Genomic DNA, 19434 nt, shown 5'->3' with positions numbered 1-19434 from the left:
CCCTTCAGTGTCTGATCAGTCTTGTGCCTGGGGGATGCGCAGAGTGTAAACTCCTGCCTGTGTTTGATGATGATGGGTATCACAAATGAAAGACACCATTCAGACAAAACTCTGAAAACACTCTGAAAGCAATGATTTGTGGGCCAGAAAGAAACTTTGGACATCTAACTCAACTGAGTCATCGTCAGACAACAAACAGAATAATCACAACTGAAGTAAGTATTTGTGCTTGAGTCTTTTAAGCTACGGACTCACTGGAAAAAGAAAAAAAGAAAAGATGTAACAGAAAAAAATAAAGCATTAAAGCATAAAAAGATTAATCCAAAACGCAAAAGAAAATTTTTTCCTCTCCTCTTCAATAAGACTGACAACAGCAGAATCATACTTTGAAAATGCCTTGCCTTAGTTTTCTGAGGAGAGTCGCCCAGCCCCGTGCTCACTCAGCTCTCCCCAGCCAGCAGGTGATGCTGACAGGACAGAGCCATGGTACTGTTGGTCTGGCAGAAGCCACGAGTAGCATGTGGCCATGCACAGGAGTGGAGATGCTTTGAAGGATCAGAGCAGAAGGTCAAGCTACTAGCAAAACCTAACTTTCAGAAGCAGATTTCCAGGCAGACTTCCCCTCTCAAGTCATTTGTGACCAAACAGAGAAAGAATCCTGCAAAATATTGGATACTATATGAAGATTTGAAATATTGCATTTCCCTAAGAGCAGACTTTTTTTCCAAAAAACAAGTAGACGATATTTTCCGATTCTCAAGCCAGGTCACTCTGTAGGTAAACCGAACCATAGCCCTGATAATTTGCTTCCCTGAGTGAAGAACGGATGCTTTTGGGAAGGGTCTCTTGATCTCCTCTCCCTCTCCTCCTTTTACCCCAGACAGGGAAGCTCTTCTGTTCGTTACTAGCTTAAGCTGAGTAAAGCCATTCCAGAAATCCAAGTAAAGAAAGATTTTTATTAATGAATACAAAATAACAAATGTATAGCCATGCACATGGGTTTGTTCAACATTTAGAAAATGTGTGACAAAATTAAGGTAGGAAGACTATGACGTGGGCTCCCTGTATCTCCTTTCCTCACACCACCCCCTTCGCTTCTGTCCTGTCTCTGAGTCTCTTCTTCCTCCTGCTGCCATCACATGCTCGCTCCCCTCTCGGCTTCCTCTTCACCGCTCTTCTCCCTCCTCTTTGCTACCAGTGAGCGAAGAGTTGCTGCTAGAAACTGCATGTAAACAGAGACCATTTTTCTTTTGACCAAAGGAACCAAATGTGGCAGCTCATTTGTTGCTTTATCCCTTGCGTATATGTGTACACACACATTTTTCCTCTTCTGGGGAAATATTTCAGTACCTGGGAGAAAAATTTATAAAGTTAAAAAGTTATAAGGATGACTACAGGGGGTTATGAGGGACTCCAAAATTAAAGTGGAGCTGCATAATTACCAGAAAGGAAGAGGTAAAGGGAAAAATTAAAGGATAACTTCCACTGAATGGACATTGGAAGGGATGGGCTAACTTCCCAAACTCTCACGAAGATGGTTCTCCAACACTACCATACCTCTTTCTCTTGTAGAGCAGAAATGGGCTGAGGTCCCTGCTTCTCTCACATGCTTTGGCACATTAATTTAAAACTTATTCTACTGAACATATAGGTCAGATCTTGACCAACTGAAATCAGGAAATGAGTCTGATTTCCAGCAGTTCAGCATACGTCAAGGTTACTGCGGTTCTAAAAATATCCTATCACTGCTTTGCTCTTTTAAGTGCATAATATTAGATTTTGAGGTACTCAGCATTCCCAAAGGTTTATTTGCTGGTAAAGAGGTGGGATCTGCTGTCACTTGACCGGGGAGCGTGGTTCACAGGCTCTGCACGTTTGGGATCTCCAGCTGAATAGAATAGAACAGAAAAGAACAGAACAGAACAGAACAGAATAGTTCAGTTGGAAGGGACCTACAACGATCATCTAGTCCAACTGCCTGACCAATTCAGGGCTGACGTGTTACAAATGTTAAGGGAGGAGATGGGACCTGGCTTAAGCGGTCAAAGCAGGCAGGAGGAAAGATTTGATTCTGTGCATCAGTGATACAAAGTACTCTGACTCATGGGACCTTGATAAAGAGTAGGAAAATAGCGCTGGACTCAAAGTGAGAGACTGATAACACCTTGTGAAAGGACAGGTTAGCTGCAAGGAGTGGTAGGCATTTCAGTCTAAATACTCAGGTGTGAGAGACCTGCACAAGACAAAATTATTTCAGAAATGTAAGTTTATTACAGGACGTTGGGAAAAACAGTTTCTCCCTTTTTTTTTCCACTTACAGTCATTTATAAAAAGAAGATTCCTCTCGCTTCACTGCTGGCTGCTGCAAGCTGAATGTGGAATGGGGCACCCTGGTGTGACATTCAAGCTAATTTCCACAGCACAGGGAGAGTTATTGCTCTCCTGTGCGATACAAGGTACAGTTTTTAGAATGCCCTTTTTTTTCGTTATTCAAAATCAGATTTTCTTCTGCTAAGAACATTAAGTCCTGCAAACTACTCCAGACAGCCGCAGTCACATCAATTTCCTTATCCACTCCAAGAAGGACACATCTCACTTGTCTTTAAATGCATCAAAATTATGCAATCACCGGAGGATATCTTGCAGAGAAATGTTCCACTTTTATTACTCGCTATCACAGATATCATCTGTTCTCTCAAAGCAGTTAATTTATGAACTGATTCCAGAGAGCTAACATCTTAGTTGGGATGAAATGTCCCAAATGTCTGATCTGAAAAGTACCCAGGTGCTTTACAGGGTAAGAGAGCAACATTCAAAGGCAAATTAAAAAATCAAACTGTGGGATCCTTTAGCTGCCACTTGACAATAATGCAGAGATGCTCTGATCAAAAGGTCATAGTCCAAACTCAGAGTAGTGTTTAATCACCCATTCTCCAACTGTGGATGGTATGTTCAACATTCTCCAAAGTAGCTTTTTGGGGTTTAGTTCTCTATTTGAAGAAAAGCTTTCTGAATATTCATGACTTTCTCTTAGGAAAGAAAAACTCTGTGTGATTTAGCACTGGCAACAGACGCTGAGCTAACAGGTTGGTGTTTGGCATCTACTTATGCAAAGAATAGGCATGCATCTTTCTTCAACTCTCCCTTAGAAAAAGTGCCTGTGATGTAAGAGACTGCTCTATTTATCAATGTCCATTTTACCCTCTGCCTCTCTTGAGGGTATTTCCACAAAAAAATGAATTTGTGAAATATATCTGTTCATTCATTCTGAACAGATCTTGACTTGTCAGGCCCCGGTTCAGAAGGGATGCCTTCCTACCCAGCTGCACTGGATCTAAGCCAACAACCTAAAGGTCTACACCTCGACCACTTCCATGTTGCTACTAAGAGACTTAGTAAAGGGGGAGGGAGGCCTGATGTGATTAGCTTGTTGCTTTAGTGTTTAAATAGCAGCAAAACACACACACAGCCCCAGTAGTAAAAAGGCTTAGTCATGTAGTTAACAGCGACACAGATGCAGAGAATCTCGTCCTGCAAGCTGATCCAAAGTCAACTTGACAAAGAGATTTCCTTCCTGGGAATAGTTTTCTTTCTCCCCTTTACGGGCTCCACGCCATTATCATCAGCTTGCATCAAACATCCAGATCTTTCATGCTACCTCTGGCAGAACCTCCTTCTTGGTTTTATCACACATAGTTGCACACTCCCTAAGTAGGCCAGAGCGCCACACCTTACCACCATTTTAGCTCTAGCCAAATCGATGTGCAGTCCTTAAAGATTTCCCAGGGCCACCGTTTAGCTCACAGCTACTATCGGCTCAACTGCAGAGAAGTCTGTCTTTCCTGACTGGATGTTGGAGGCTGATGGAAGGACGTGGGAGGCCTGCAACCTCTTGAAGTTGCCATTTTCTGGCCAAGCAAGTTGGTAGGATGGGACCGTGGAGGGAAGCCTCTGTTCTGCAGGTCCGGGAGGTTTTCTGCACACGTTGAGCAAAGCTTTCAGTTCTGATCGGAAGCTGTCATTGAGCCAGCAGTAGATGAAGGGGTTGTAGCAGGTGCTGCTCATTGCAAACCAGTGAAAGGCGAAGTACAGGGCATTGTTGGTGCGGATGGTCTGGCTGGAGAGGAGGACGACGTAGCAATTTAAGGGAAACCAGCAGACTGAGAAGAGGATGACAACAAGCATCAGCATCTTTATGGTCTTCTTATTCTTTTTGCGAAGGGCAAAGTACTGCTCAGTGGTGACATCCCCGATGACATTGCGCAGCCAGAGTTTCTTGGCCACTGTCATGTAGGCGGCAGAGATGATCAGAAGGGGCAGGACATAGAGCAAAATGAAGGTTGTTAAGTCGAGGTACTTCCAAAAGAGGTCAGCAGGCTCAGGGAAATCTGGCAGACACAGGCACCGGGTAACCTCCTCACTGCAAATGGAGATACCGGACAGGGGGTGAGAGCGCATACGGCCGGGCATTGAGGAGAAGTACATCAGAAACAAGGGGGTAGGAGCGAGAGGGCTCCAGCCATAAAACCTGGAGGCAGATCTTCATTTATGCACGTGTCACAGTTATGTGGAGCTCTGCTGTCCAAGGATTTGAGCCATGGAGCAGCCTGTGAGCAATTTGGTGATAATTTCTCGTGGGCTTTCATGACCTTATGACAATTTTATGAATTTCATTAATTACAAAATTTCCAGCTGCACAGAAGCAGGGTTTTATTCTTTGTCCTTTGGCAAACAGAAACACAGCCTCTGCACATATTAAGGACCTTTCCCTTATTAAAGCACTTTCCACATATCAAGGCTCATGACAGCATTTTATGGAACAAGCAGGTGAGGCAGATTCTGTCACTATACCAGGGCTGTTAGGTTTTTTCCCCATTCCTGGTCTGCCCAAACAGGTGAGATTGGTACATCATATAAAATGCCAGCATATAGAAATAGAAGGTCCAGGACAGATTCTCTAACTTCTTAGCCGATTTCATGTGATTAGTGTGACAGAATAAAGATAAAACAATTAAAAATAGAAACAAGAACAGAATATCAGCCATTGCAAAAGGAATCTGATGAAAATTATAGACTAGATCCATATTTGGCTGACCTCAACATAAGTTCAGGACTTTCAGCAGACGATGAGAAAGTATGGCCACTGAGAGTTTGGCCTCCAGGAAGACTGTGGAAGAAAGCAAAGCACATCCTTACCTGTATTCAAATGTAAAGAGCTTTTGGTAGATAGCATGTGGTAGGGAAAAACAAGTTGCCATGATCCAAATTACAGAGATGTAGATAATACCTTTTGCAGTAGATATGCGAGGTTTCAGAGGGTGCATTATAACCTGTGCAAAATAAACCAGTATTCAGGCTTATGCCATTTCAGGAAATAATTATATCATTTTTTCATATAATCTTCCAGCCTTAAATCTATTACTTAAAGTGGAAATTTAGCATGCAAAGCAGTACTGTTTTCACCCACCTCCCATTGATTGTAAGCTGTACATGGAAGCCTGAATTTTTCCACCATGGGAATGGGTAAATTCAGATCCCAGTCCTACCCTCTCATTTCAGTATTTGCATCTACGTGGGGAGAACTGGATAGCAGCAGGTCTTGCACACATGTTCATTTCCAGGTTCAATTTACTTAATAGCAAAAAAAAAAAGGAGAAAATAGTCTCAAACTCTTCAGTATCAGTGACCCAAAGAGCCATGGGTTTGTGATTTAACTAGACCTCCCTGGGGAAGCGTCTGACAGCCAGTGCATTTTCTGGAAACTTAGGAGCTTTATAGCAGAAAATGTCAACTGTACTGCTCTGTTTTGCTTGGTTGTTGGGTGACTCCAAACTGATAATGGCTGACTGTCCCCAGTTTTGAGCCTATTATCAACAGCAAGCCACAGCTCTGGTTGTGACAAACACCAGTATGGTACAATCAGCTTTCCAGTATTTGGGGTAACAAGGGGTGAGACATCCCATAACAAAGGGAGACAGAGTTGCGGAAGCTAACCAGGATGTCCCTGCATCCACGACGCTGTTCCTCCATGGGCCAGACAAACCACCCCAGCCGAGGGTTGCCCATATGAATTCCTATCAGGATCTTGGACTTTCTCCTCATTTGAGAGCTACTGGATTACCCACCTCAGAAAAGCTCCCATTCCCCAGTTGGAAGCGATCGCAAGGTGATGGACATCTCCAATCTCCCACCTTGCTGCGGGCTTGAAACTATTCCATCTGACAGCAAGAACTGCTCGCCTACCCTGTCAGCTCCTCATGTATCTTTCTTACATTAATCTGGGAGTTGAGAAGGAAAGGACATGGGATCATCCTTTCTCATTTTAATTATGCCCTCCCCAGCTTTCCATCTGCTTCAGAGAGCTCTCACCTGGTGCCTGTCCACGGCAATGGCTGTGAGGGTCAAGGCAGAGACGTGGAGGGAGCAGTACTGTGCAAACCTACTGACATGGCACATCTCCTTCCCGAATATCCAGGTACTGTTCACAAAACGAGCCTAAAACCAGAATACCATTAGTTTTGTGCAGCCCCACACACCACCACATGCTTATAGATATCTGAGACACCTCTGGCACATAATTCCTTATGCTATGTAAAAGGTATTTTTAAAATAGCAGGTTCTTTGTATAATTGTATAATTTTCTGGCTTCTGAACCCTGAAGAGGTAGGTTAGTGCTGCTCAGTGGCCCAGCAATATCCTCCAGGACAATACAGCAGCACAGTACCAAAGATGTTTGTTCTGTTTTATTCACAGTGTGTCCTTCTGCAGTCTAACTATTGAATCAATACATTCTTTTTTCCCTTTTTAAGTCCTCCTTACATGATAGGGCTGACCTATACACCTCATCTTACTTCAAAGCAAACTACAGCTTTTCAACACAGCTTGCAAAATGATGGTGAGCATTAATCTTTTTTTCAAGAGGTTCATAGCATTACCTTGGAAATACTTCAGAGAAAGGAAGGAAAAAAAAGACCAGATACTACAAAGTACTAAGTAATCACTGTGAGGTTATTATTTTTCAAGTACTATTAGGGCCACTTTTAACAAATGGATAAGTTCAGATCTTCAACTAGGTAACAGGAATTAGAGAAGAAAAAGACGTGGATTTTTCCAAAGATAACTCCAATCACTGTGATTTGGACTGGACAGGTATCTGCAGAACATCCATGCGCTGCCTATAGCAGCATAAAGAAGAAAAGGCCACTGAAATAACTGCGATGCCTTTATGGCATCTCTGCCCCAGTCTTACCAGTGTAAAAGGCGTGTTGAGGAGCGTGATCATGATATCGGCTACAGCCAGGTTCACAATGAACAAGCTGGTGGCAGAGTGCATGCGCTTGGTCTTGATGACAACGTGACAGACCAGGATGTTGCCGAAGAGAGAGAAGACAATGATGAAGGAGTACGCCGCGACGAGCAGGGCTTTCACCATGATGCTCTGCGACTCCGCTCTGTACCGGCTCCTGCCCACAAAGCTCTGCCAGTCGGCCAGGCTGTCATTATCCCAGGAAAAGAAACCCGAGATGTTTGGGATTACAAAAGTCTTCTCCAGGCTGCTGTTGAGAAGCAACTTTCCTGGGGTCACAAAGGCATTAACCAAGTCGGGGAGAGAGAGCCAGACAAAACAGGACAACATCTCTGAAATGCCACTCTGCTCCTCCAATTTGGAAATAGCTCATTTGCAAGAGAGCAGAGCTTGCGCCGTGTGCCGAGAGAGCTGTCCTCCCCTCGCTCAGCCCAGGGTGCGCTCAGGGGCTGCAAACACAGAGTGCAAGCAGCAGGAGCGGGTGGATGCTCCTGCCTCCCGCAGCGTGCTTCTCTCCCGCTCGGCTCACTCCTACTTCTGCTCCTTCAGCCAGCTTTATACCCGCAGGCGAGCTCCGAGCCGGAATCTTCTGCAGCCATTGGGCTGCATGACATTATTTCTGCTCTGACGTGCTGCTTTTCCACACAGTCACGCTCCCCTGGGCGCTACTCCAAGATAAGCACATCTGTGAGAAATCAATCTCTCCAGTCATCAGCATCCTTTTTTCTCTACCAGCAGCCCAGCTCATGCAAATTCTGTGCTGTTTATAAACCAGCAGCGTGTGTGGCAGTTCTGCTCCCTTCAGGACACAGTTCAAATTTAAGCTCAGTTTTAAAGGTCTGGCAGGCAAGTTTCAGCCTATTTCACAGCATGACACCTAACTAGCATAGAATAGGGGGGTAACAGATGAACTGTGACTAACAAGCCAGTTTACTGTACTTACAGTATTCTTCCAAAGACCTTTTTTCCCTCAGAGAGACAGAGAAATACTAAAGCTTTCCCTTGGCAGGGATTTCTTCTTGGACAAGGGAATAAAAAGTTTGATGTGAAACTGTGCTTTCTAGGGTTTGTAGAAATACAGAGGCAGTTACAACGAGGTGATTATATGGGACAGAGGACAGGAAGGGATGTCCCAGCCCAGTGAGTCCAGTATCCAAAGCAACAGGCAACCGTACACTGGACCCGAGCACTGATGAGACGGCAGCATGTGTGTTACCATGTGTGCTTTTCCCCCTAAAAAGACAGTAGGAAATCTAAAATCAGTATCGGGAGACTACGAGGCACAAATCCTACACAGCACAGAAAGACGTGCCCCTCCACAAGTGCACATGTAAGGTGCTGCCCCTCTGCTGGGACACATCTGCTTGGGTGGTGTCAGCTAACCCCAGCCAGAGCAGGTTTTGTACATAAAAGGCTTTGTTTAACTATCAATTAAAAGACCATTGTCTGAAAAGCTTATATTATAAGCTGGTCACTCACTGGTGAAAATAACACTTCCAGAAGATGCTTGTGACTCCCCCAGTGAATGACTCAGGCTGCTTTCTCCCCACTGCTGCTCAGGAGTTGAATGCAGCAGGACAGGCGTCATGGCCAGCCCACAGAGCTCCTCTGCAAACTGCTGCCAGCATCTATTTCTTCCACAAAATCGTCCAGTTCAAGCTCTTTTGGCAGTTTGCCTGCCTCAGAGGAAGCTTTTCAGTGAACCTGCTGGAGCTGCTAAGGTGGCAGTCATCTGTGAACATTCAGAGAGAAGAAAGAAATCTGTGTCCAGCTCAGAAGCGCTTGGCCAGCAAGGATGCCCCCGATCTGATGCTGCCAGGAAAATACAGTCTCACAATGCAACATAAAGGCCCAGGGAAACAGGACAGGGCAGCGTTCTGGTGTGGGTTTGGGATGAGAACAGAGCGGTCCGTGGCATATGTCCCCCTTCTCGCTGGGCTGCTCCAGCAGCTCCCAAGTCCCCCTCCTTTTCAGTGCTGCTGGCCAATGAAAAAGGGTATTCTGTCTTCTGACACTCAAGCTCCAGCTCTTACTCTTCCATATCTATCAGATCCTGCTCCCCTGTACTATAATCCGTATTCCAGCAAAAATTATTTGTTTTGTCTATTTACTCCCCTTGATCTAAGACTTCATTTCCAGCAGAGTACCCTTGCACATGTAGCCAGAGCCACCGTTGCCTCTGAAGACTAGGTGCTTCCAGGAGAGCAGGAGGCCTCCTTACCTTCTCAGCCAGACTGCTGGGGGGAGGATGGGAATCTCTTCCCACGCAGCCCAAGCCCACCCTCCTCCAAGCTGGACTCAGCGTCTTGTGGTCCAAAGGAGGTGGTCCCACCACACACCGGGCAGGTCCACCTAAAATACCCACAAAGGGTCATGGAAAAAGCCCGGTGGAAGCTCCCTGGGTCATGTCGCTCCCATGTCGCCCACGTGTCCTTCTCTGCCTCCCATCACCCTTCTGGTTTAGTTTGTATTTAAACATACCCCGGGATGAACTGTCTAAACAGTTCACCTACATGTGGTGGCTACTAGAGAACAGGCTGCAGTAGATTTGTCAGCTTGATACCTGCTCCTGCTGACTTCACCCTTGCTCCACCATCCCCGGCACCCACTGACAGCAAAGGAGGCAGCTGCACAGGAATGTCAGGATTTGGTATGCTGTATCTGGTTTTTGGAAAAGGTATCTGTGAAATGATGTAATTTATAAAGTGAAAGTATTTAGAAAATGTCTGAAATAAAGCTACACAGCTCACGAATTCAGGTAATTAAAAAAAAAAAATCAAAAACATCTGTGCAATAGCACTCAACAAAATTATAATAAATTAGAAAACAGTGAAAAAAAAGGTTATAAGAGGAATATTAAAAAAATTACCCAGACACACTAAAAAATGCAATTTGGAAGCATTCAAAAAAAGGAATAGTGCCTTTTTTTCTTTTGAAATACACAGCAGAGTGTGCGTCCCCCTCCCCCTGCCATTTCCCTGGGAACAATCTTTCTTTCACTACTGTGGCTTTGCTGAATTTTTGAGCTTTCCTGGGGCAGGTGGATTGGAAGTTACATGAGTGAGAAGTGACTTTTCAAAAACTATCCAGTATGATCTCTGAGAAATAATGTTGATTTTCTGAGCATCCTACCCCCCCGTATAACAAATCACATTAACGATTAGAAGTATCTGTTTATAGCACAGTCTTTCTACACACACCAGGTTACATTTTCCCCCCCGAGGTGAAGGATGCCATCTTTATCTTCTATACCAGACAATTTGAGAACTGCTGCAGTTTAACACTATAAACAAAGCCGCTGTGAATTTGACAGTTGACTGAAAAAAAATTGTGAAAAACGTTGAAAGAACCTTTGATACGATTCCTATTAATCCTATATACCTTACTAAAATCTTTGCCTAGGATGTGCCTGCAACATCACAAGATAGAGTTCCCTTAAGACCTTAGAGAAACAACAAACTAGACAATTTAAGTCTTTATAACAAAACAGGTTTAATTTGGTGTGGCGGGTTGACCTTGGGGGGTTGCCAGGTGCCCACCAAGCCGCTCACTCCCCATCCTTAGCAGGACAGGTGGAGAAAATCAGATGCAAAAGTCGTGGATTGAAATAAAGGCAGTTTAATGGAAAAAAGCAAAGGTCATGAGTGAAAGCAAAGCATCAAAAGAAGATTTATTCTTTATGTCCCACCAACAGGCGACGTCCAGCCACCTCAGTACACGTAGTGGTTGCTTTGGAAGACAAATGCCTTAATAACAAATGTAGTCCCCCCCTCATCCTTTCCTTCAGCTTTTATTGCTGAGCACAGCATCATATGGTGTGGAATATCCCTTTGGTCAGTTGGGGTCAGCTGTCCCGGCTGTGTCCCCTCGCAACCTCTTGCCCAGCCCCAGCCTACTGGCCTTTGCGGGGTCGTTGGAGAGACAGCCTTGATGCTGTGGAGCACTGCTCCGCAGCAGCCAAAACACTGGTGTGGTATCAACACCCTTCTAGCTACAAATGCAGAACACAGCACTGCATGGGCTGCTACTGGGAAAGTTAACTCCACCCCAGCCTGACCCAATACACGCAAACAGCAACATAAAGCAGCAAAGTGTTTTAAAAATTTCAGTCCCTCAGATTCAATGTAATCCATTCAACTGACATTCACGGTTTACTTAACAGAAATAGTTTATTAAAAAACAAAAAAATCTAAACCCTCATCTTGAAGGGTATTTACAGCAGCTTTTTAATTGCATAGGTAATATTATAGCTTTGACAGCCCATAATGAAAGGAAAGAGCTGGACTACCAAATTATTTGCTGATATCTTAAGCGATCACACTGCTTTGTAAGTTGCTACTGAGCTCTACACTAGAAATTTGCAGGTCTTGATCATTTTTATGGAAGTCTTCAGGAAGCTCAAGGCTCATTTAGGTTCCCTGCTACAGCATATATGCAGGCAAAGTAACAACGGTCATGTTCAGTGACAGCCAGAGAAACACAACTGCCCAATCCCATCTCTTTGAAGGAGAAAGTAAAAATGCAAAGGTGTGACTGCAGCTACTCAGCGTATTTAGTGCTTCTCTGACATGCTGGGATGTTAGCCGATGAACTCTTCTGGCCTTTTCCTTCATTACCTCTAATGGCCACAGCTTTAGAACAGCACTTTTTGGGGAGTGGGGTGTACAGAGGTGGAAATAGACAAGGAGGAATAGATCTAGGTCTTGGCTCCTTCAACAGAAGGAGTGGTTCCCCCACTGGGAACACAATATTGTATTTTAAAAGCCTCATTTGGAGAATATTTGGAAAATAGTGATGACATTTTAGGAGGATTACTGAAGCAGTGGGTTGAGGAAACAGATACCTGAAAAATGTCAGCTAAGAAAAAGGCAAGAGGCAACGCCTTGCCTGTTACTGGCTCAATTGGTTTATTCTTCAAGCAGCATTCCTTGTGAAGCTGTAAGGTTCTAGCCCTCGGGTAAAAGCTGACAATGCAATTCAATCTGAAGTCTTTGGCACTTCTTGAATTGCAGAGCAGAATTCACTCCCGTATACTATGACATTTAATAACAGTGCAATAGTGGGTTTAGTTCTCCTAGTAGACTTGAAAGTATTAGAACATTTTCCAGCTTCAGTACTGAAAACTGTATTTTTTGGTCAAACTATTACTCTTCAGAGTTTTCAACTGTATCCATAGAAAATTGCAAGTACAAGTTTCATTATGCTGACCGGGTCCGTGTCCATATCCATACTTGCATACTACTATAAATTTACTCCTCTGCAAAATTCAAGCCCAAGAGATGGAGTTTTCTATAAAAGATATGACCATTATTTACATTATCATCCCAGAAAGAAAACAGGTTTTTAGAAGTTTCAGAAAGAACTTGCAGTTTCAGGCAGTACTTCAGAATAATAGACACTAGTCGAATGCATCAAGCAACGCAACACCCAAATTATACCAAATTTGGTGCCACTGAAAAAAAAACACCCCACCAAACTCAAAAACATTTCATAGAAGTGAAAATTGAAGGCAAGCCATCATTTACAGAGAAATGTCACATACAGAATGCCTTGCAAACCGTTTTCCACCTTCTTCACTAACTTTCATGGTCCCTCTTGTATAGCGAGCCAGAAATCACTTAGTTCTTCTTGATGTTGCAGTGCTTTTGAATGGATCAAATTCATCCTGCAATTTGTAAACAGATACACATTACTAGAACCAGCATGCATTCTGAGTCATAAAAAGTAAAGTCACCTTTAGATTAAACTAGAAAGCCTAGTCACATTATTCCATGTTTTCTGACAGATCTGTTTTTGTTGGTTTTGATATGAAAGAGATTATCTGTTGATTTAAAAGTCCAGATCACAAATGTGTAGAGAACAGAAACTGAGTTTATGTCAGTATGATCAGAACAGCTACTTTGAAATGAGGAACAATCTATATTTCAGGTGTGACCTAGGAAAATGTTATCCTTATGAGCAGCACATACCTCAATGAAGTTATGTCCATATACATATCACACACCATAATTTACTGAGATTTGCATGAATCAAAAAAAATGTTTCTTTTTGCACATTCAAGCAAACATGCAGTTTTGTATTTCAGGTACAGGAAGAACAGATAGCATAGTGGAGAGAAGGGACAAGAATGTAATGTTTTCCCTGAAGTGGCCAACATCTGACATTGTTAAGGCTAGGATCCTGACCATACATGACAGTCTGCTAGTCTGTGAAAACAAACTGCACAGTGCTTCACAGTATAATGTGTACTCTATTCAGTGGAAAACTGCAAATAAAGTTCTACTTGTTTAACTGTGGAAGAAACCATTTCCTAGCAGTTCAAATATATACTGCAAGAACAGCCATCTTAAACTTGAAAACAGTGTTTGAATTTTTTTTTTAAAGTGTATTTACATGATTTGCAACAATAAAACAATAACATGCCCTGGAAAATAGCCATTTTTAAATGCAAAAAAATAAAATTCCTCTTTTTTACAAGAATAAAATACATAAACAAATTAAAGGACATAGCCAAGCACTAGAAGAGATTACCATTACTTTCTTCCCTAAGCAAAATAACCTAATTCCACACATTTCAGGAATGACAATTAACTGATTAAGAATTGAAGGGAAAAAGGACTGGATATTTTCCTGAGGTCCCTTCTAGCCTTATTTTTCATGATTATGTATATATTCTCATTAAAGCTGGTTGCAATAATCTAGCCCTATGGGGGGGGGGGGGGGGGGGGGTGGGGGGGGCGGAAGCTCATTTTTACTCTGAAATGCTTTATTCAAATAGTTGTAAAACAGTAAGCTATAGAAACTTACATGAAATAAAAGAAAAAAAGACCACTATATACCATACCTCGTCTGACTCAAAATCAACTCCTCTAGATGTTTGGCTTTGTGAACCTGTTTTACCACGTGAAGATGTAGCTGACAACCTTAAAACATACAAAGAGAAAAAAGGGCATCAGCATGTTCTCAATTACCAGACATTCCAATAACTTTCCCTTCAACTTAGATTTGGACCACCAATACAGAGATTAAGAATGAACAGAAATAAGTAGAACGATTTAAATTCTCAGACTAACATATTAATTCTAAAGCTCTGACCTAGCTTATCTCAATCAGTAGACCAATTTATTGTTACAGAAAGATCATCCACATTAATAGGTAAAAATTTATATAAATTCTCTAAGAAGTGTTATGACTTTCTTAAAAATCTGTTTTTTCAGGTAGTGGATCAGATCCCTGGACTCTGCTGATTGCCAATCAGAAATAAGGCAGTCATGGTAGCACTCATGAAGTAAACATACCAACCTTTGGTTTACTTTGGAAGAAGGAACAATAGAAATGTCTTCTAGATCGGAGTCATCATCTATAGTTTCCTGAAAAAACTATATAATTTATAAAGCTTTTTCACAGAATTTATTCTTACAGCGATATAGTGCATACTACTACAGTACTATAGCATAGAACCTTCGGGGCTTTTTCCAACTATGTACCTACTTAGTTATAATATACACTTGACAGGGCTCCAGGCTAGAACTGTACAATGTGCAAATACAGCACAAGTTTTGCTCTTCAGATCTTTGATCTTGCGGAAACCTCCAAAATACTCATGTATATACACTCTGTATCTTAGACTATGGTCACAAATAAAACATGGTCTTTGTTTTTCTCAGACAAACCCCATACCAAAAAAGGGTAAAAAAGGTCTACAAATTAACATGCAGAAACTTACTGCTGGAACTGATAGCTTGGGAACATCTGCTGGTTTAGGCTAACGTTTTGACCATGTATTTATTTTTCATATCGGAAGACAGCAAAAGGCAGCGCAACTTCACTCATGCAAGATGCTTCTTACCTCGGAGTAAGATTTAGATGAATTCAGGGTGGGCTCTGGTTTCAAAGACCTAAAGGCTAGAATAAAACAAATGTAATATTTTTAAAGTGCTCACGCAGTGAAATGCAAACAACGTTATATCATTCTTTTTATTTAAGACCTGCTTAGCACGCATTTCCTCTGCAAAATACCCTGTAAAACAAACAAGCAAAACCCCCCAAACCAAAACATAAATTAAGCTTTTGCTAGAGTCTAACAACCCAGGGACCTAACCTTCTGTGCAGCAGCAGGTGCTTCCCAGTCTGGCTGAAAAACCTTCAGTAACTTTGGTTAAGAGGAAGAGAAAAATATTACTATAATTGATATTCCTGTATGTCTAACAGTTTAGACATCAACACTGCTGCTAATTTCTCTGCAGTATTTTAGGTCATTTGCTGACCAATTTAAAATTTAGGTAATTTGCTGATTCATTTAAAACTCACTCTACCTTTGGGTATTTCGCGTGGGATTCATGTATAGATTTGTGAGCAGTATTTTTTTAATACTCAGATTACCTATGTTGTTTCCTCAGAGCCTGTCCTCTGTAGCAAGGAAGGGCTACTCTCACGTATGTGGCTTAAATCGTGGATAAGTTTCTCTTCCCTAGTAAAAACTGGCATGTCCAAAACTTGCTACAATGTAAGACTAAATGGATTTGCATTAAAGCTTACTACCTTGTAAACATCAGTCAAGTTTAAACTTTTTATCCACTGAGGAATATTCCGCATAAAATAGATGCTATTAAGTCACATTCCTTCTATGCTTATTCCGTAAGGAACTGCATACAGTAAGATGTTCTCTATTTCCAGTTCTAGTCAGAAGTTCCTGACACATTTCATTTACCCTCAGATAGTGGGATATCACTATTCTTTTTTTCCCCCTCCATTTTTCTTTCTCTCATCACTGTTAGTTATTCTATTTCATTAGAACCAAAAGAATTTCTCACAACTGAATCGGACTAATAGAAATAAAGGCAATTAAGGCACTTCTTCATTAAACAAACACCTTCATTACAATTTGAGAGAGCAGATTAGTGTAACGGACAGACTGAAGGCCTACCATCCATGACAGACATATTCTTGGCAGGCACAGATACAGGCTTGTAGGTTCTGCTGCTAGTAGCTGTCTCTTGGCTAGTGCTTCCTGTAGGGATAATAAACAATATGCAAATCTGTTCAGTGGTTTGTTTTTTTTCCCCTTTAGTCTATCATTACTGAGTGGGAAGTCACTTAAAAACCTACTTTGCTCCCTCACTTTCTTCCTTGAATCAAAGCCCTCCTTACATGCAGAAGAACTGCTCTGGGTCAAGTGTTCAAAGCTCCACAGACACAGCCTCTTAACACACACTCCCCTGCTCTGATGGGATCACAACAGTGTTGGAGCACATGCTCATAGAACTAGTTTAAAGGCACTAACCAAATCAGTCCTAAGATGACTGCCTTTGTTTCAACTAACACTGCTCTTAGACCTTTGGGCATATTACTGAGACAACTCAAAGGAGTATATTACTGCAAGACCCCATCTTTTCTTTTTTTACTTATATTTATATATAACGGAAGTACATATATAATGGAAGTAACGCTGTCACTGTAAAGTGCACAATCACACATAGCCAAGGAGCTATTTAATTCATTTTGCTTAGGAAACACTCCCCATTTTCTCAGTCACTAGAAACAATGAAGTCTCTTGCAAATTGCATTAGAGACAATCTGTTCCTCCTCTCTGTACTGATCAAATGCATTACCTTTAGCAGTAACAAAGGTTTATCCATGAACTTCATTGCACAGACCTTCCCAATAATACATCTTTTAAGTGTCTACTATGTTTCCATGGCTGGGAAGCAAGATACTGTTCCTTTAATCACCCCATGAAAAAGTCACAACTTAAGCCTTGTAAGGCAGTCAACTGTATGTAATATGATACCAAAAATATTTGTGAATAATTTTTTTCCCAGTAGGAGACCTTAAGCAACAAATTTCCTCTTGATGGAAGCATGAGAAGAGAGTTGCCTTTTAAAGAAAAAAAAGTCAGTAACTGCAGTACAAAGAATGTGGAGTTTTTCTTACCTCTTCCCCTTCGAGATGAACCTCTTGCTGCTGAATTTTGTCCTCTTGCACCTCTTGCCCTACCTCTTGCCCGACCGCTTCCTCGGCTCAGTGTTGCAGGAAGGCCATCATCTGAATCACCAGTGCCTTTCATCCCTGTATCCATGAGTTCTTCATCACTGGAGGCTGCAACAAGAACTGTATCCTCGGATCTGTGGGCTCTAGCCCTGGTCATTGCCTGAAATGGAACAATAAGTGCTATAGGAAAAAGAATCTTAAATGATGAAATGCAGCAGTGTTAAATCCTAGTTGTGATATATAGTTCTAAACCATTGAGGCTTAGAAGACCCAAATCCACAGCGTTATGGAAGGCAAGGAAGTCTGTCAAAAAGCAGGGACAGTAGTCTATTTAATTTAGATGTGTACATATAAAGTAGTTAGCTAAGCTCTGATAACAGAATGGAGCTAGTTAATATTGTCAGTGGAGTTTGGTGAACAGTTCAGGTTATCCTATGTCAGCTGTGTACATCTGCTCCGAGGAAGCACCCTCTGGGCTCCATTGACTTGATCTTCATTGATGACAGTGGGTGCTTAAGACAACTAGTTCACATGAAGATAGCTCAGACTAGGAGAACTGAATCTCACCCCAGGTGTCGCTTTTCTCAAAATTTCATTCCCATCCCACATAGCTTGCAAAGACAAAGGAGCACCAATGCTGTCAGTGGTTGGCAATTCTCTTTGGAAAGACATACGCAATCTAGATATGAATCTCTGGGAGATCTAAGACTCTTAAGATCAAGATTGCTGATGAGGACAATAGTACCTAAAGGTTTACCAATAATACCAATTTGTTCCAGTAATATCACTCAATACAGCCCATCCACACGTCCACTGGTGATGGGATCGCAAATAGTTTAAACTGACAGATCTCTGAAGGTCACCTGCCTGGTCTAACTTCAGTTCAAAGCAAGAACAACTGAACATTCAGGTTCACAGATTTGCACAAGAAAAGAGATCTCAAAAGCCAAATCGAGTAGTAGCTTAGGCACTTCTTATACCAAGGAAGATTTTAAAAAGACTTACTAATCTTCCCTAGGCAGACAGGCACTTTTTGGCAAGGACAATGTTGAAGTATTGCTAAGTGACTTCATTCATATGCAGAAGTCACCATTCCATTCTTCAGCCTATGTTCAAAATTCAAAGGAGTTACCTCACGAACTTCCTCATCCTCTTCTTCGGTATTCTTTTTTCTACTCTCCCTGAATTTTCGCACCTGAATAATAAAAAAAAAAAAAAAAAAGAGTTCCCATCAAAATAACAGTTCATTTCATACAATAATCAAAACACAGTAAGTGAGAAGTCTTGATCACTTAATTATTAAGTCAAGCTCATGTGAGAGGCAAAGAAGAGTGCAAGAATAACTGAACAGTTTGTTTAGAGCCTTTTCATGTTGTCCTACAGTTTAAGAATCTCACATTCTATTAATAACTGGAGCTACATCACTGGGGAGAAAAAAGCTTGGGACATGATGAAAAGTAGGAGATACTATGTTCAAGAGGAGAGTATATGTAATTTGACAATAAGGGACAGCGAAATATGAACACCAGCAAGTGCTCAAGCCTCACTGCCTAAGTTAATGAAGGCAAAGGCAGGGACTGGGAGAATGAAGAGCTGCCCACTGTAGGAGAAGATCAGGTTTGAGACCATCTAAGGAACCTGAAGGTGCACAAGTCCATGGGACCTGATGAGATGCAACCGCGGGTCCTGAGGGAACTGGCAGATGAAGTTGCTAAGCTGCTATCCATTGTATTTGAGAAGTGGCAGTCCGGTGAAGTTCCCACTGACTGGAAAAGGGGAAACATAACCCCCATTTTTAAAAAGGGAAAAAAGGAAGATGCGGGGAACTACAGGCGAGTCATTCTTGCCTCTGTGCCTGGCAAGATCATGGAGCAGTTCTTCCTGGAAACTATGGTAAGGCACGTGATAAATAAGGAGGCGACTGGTGACAGCCAATATGGCTTCACTTAAGGGCAAATCGTGCCTGACAAGTTTGGTGGCCTTCTACAACGGGGTTACAGCATTGGTGGATAAGGGAAGAGCAACTGACGTCATCTACCTGGACTTGTGCAAAGCATTTGACACTGTCCTGCACAACATCTTTGTCTCTAAATTGGAGAGACATGGATTTGACAGATGGACCACTCGGTGGGTAAGGA

The 19434-nt window shown here is 42.2% G+C and overlaps 2 protein-coding genes across 4 annotated transcripts in view; both read right to left on the bottom strand.

Moving 5' to 3' along the window:
- Positions 1 to 3777: 3777 nt before the first annotated feature.
- On the bottom strand, positions 3778 to 7638 carry GPR83 (G protein-coupled receptor 83). Its single transcript, XM_009282186.1, has 4 exons — positions 7250 to 7638; positions 6370 to 6495; positions 5197 to 5330; positions 3778 to 4420 (listed from the first exon to the last, which is right to left on the bottom strand). Exons 1-4 carry the CDS (start codon positions 7634 to 7636, stop codon positions 3796 to 3798), a joined length of 1272 nt encoding a protein of 423 aa, XP_009280461.1. The 5' UTR covers positions 7637 to 7638; the 3' UTR covers positions 3778 to 3795.
- Positions 7639 to 11126: 3488 nt separating this feature from the next.
- MRE11 (MRE11 homolog, double strand break repair nuclease) overlaps positions 11127 to 19434 on the bottom strand; it is a 24273-nt gene continuing 15965 nt past the window's right edge. For 2 of the 3 annotated variants that reach the window (XM_009282169.2, XM_019472817.1), the window contains 7 exons: positions 18429 to 18491; positions 17240 to 17456; positions 16233 to 16316; positions 15156 to 15211; positions 14609 to 14685; positions 14151 to 14229; positions 11127 to 12971 (listed from right to left, as the gene is read on the bottom strand). In XM_009282169.2, the coding sequence (XP_009280444.1) occupies positions 12921 to 12971; positions 14151 to 14229; positions 14609 to 14685; positions 15156 to 15211; positions 16233 to 16316; positions 17240 to 17456; positions 18429 to 18491 (627 nt within the window). In that variant the 3' untranslated portion in view covers positions 11127 to 12920. The remainder of the gene's footprint in view (positions 12972 to 14150; positions 14230 to 14608; positions 14686 to 15155; positions 15212 to 16232; positions 16317 to 17239; positions 17457 to 18428; positions 18492 to 19434) is intronic. The other variant, XM_009282177.2, reaches the window with a different exon arrangement.

Source organism: Aptenodytes forsteri, unplaced genomic scaffold (assembly GCF_000699145.1).
Source record: "Aptenodytes forsteri isolate BGI_AS27 unplaced genomic scaffold, ASM69914v1 Scaffold75, whole genome shotgun sequence".
NCBI classification, from domain to species: Eukaryota; Metazoa; Chordata; class Aves; order Sphenisciformes; family Spheniscidae; genus Aptenodytes; species Aptenodytes forsteri.
Note: the sequence above shows the minus strand (reverse complement) of the source record. Positions and strands in the feature narration are given on the sequence as shown.

Bases quoted from the DNA above. Each gene is read 5' to 3' on its own strand.
- GPR83 (XM_009282186.1), bottom strand. From the start codon at position 7,636: ATGTTGTCCTGTTTTGTCTGGCTCTCTCTCCCCGACTTGGTTAATGCC. The intron at 6,496-7,249 runs GTAAGACTGGGG...TTCTGGTTTTAG, and splicing joins TCAACACGCCTTTTACACTG to GCTCGTTTTGTGAACAGTAC. The intron at 5,331-6,369 runs GTGAGAGCTCTC...TATTTTGCACAG, and splicing joins TTGCCGTGGACAGGCACCAG to GTTATAATGCACCCTCTGAA.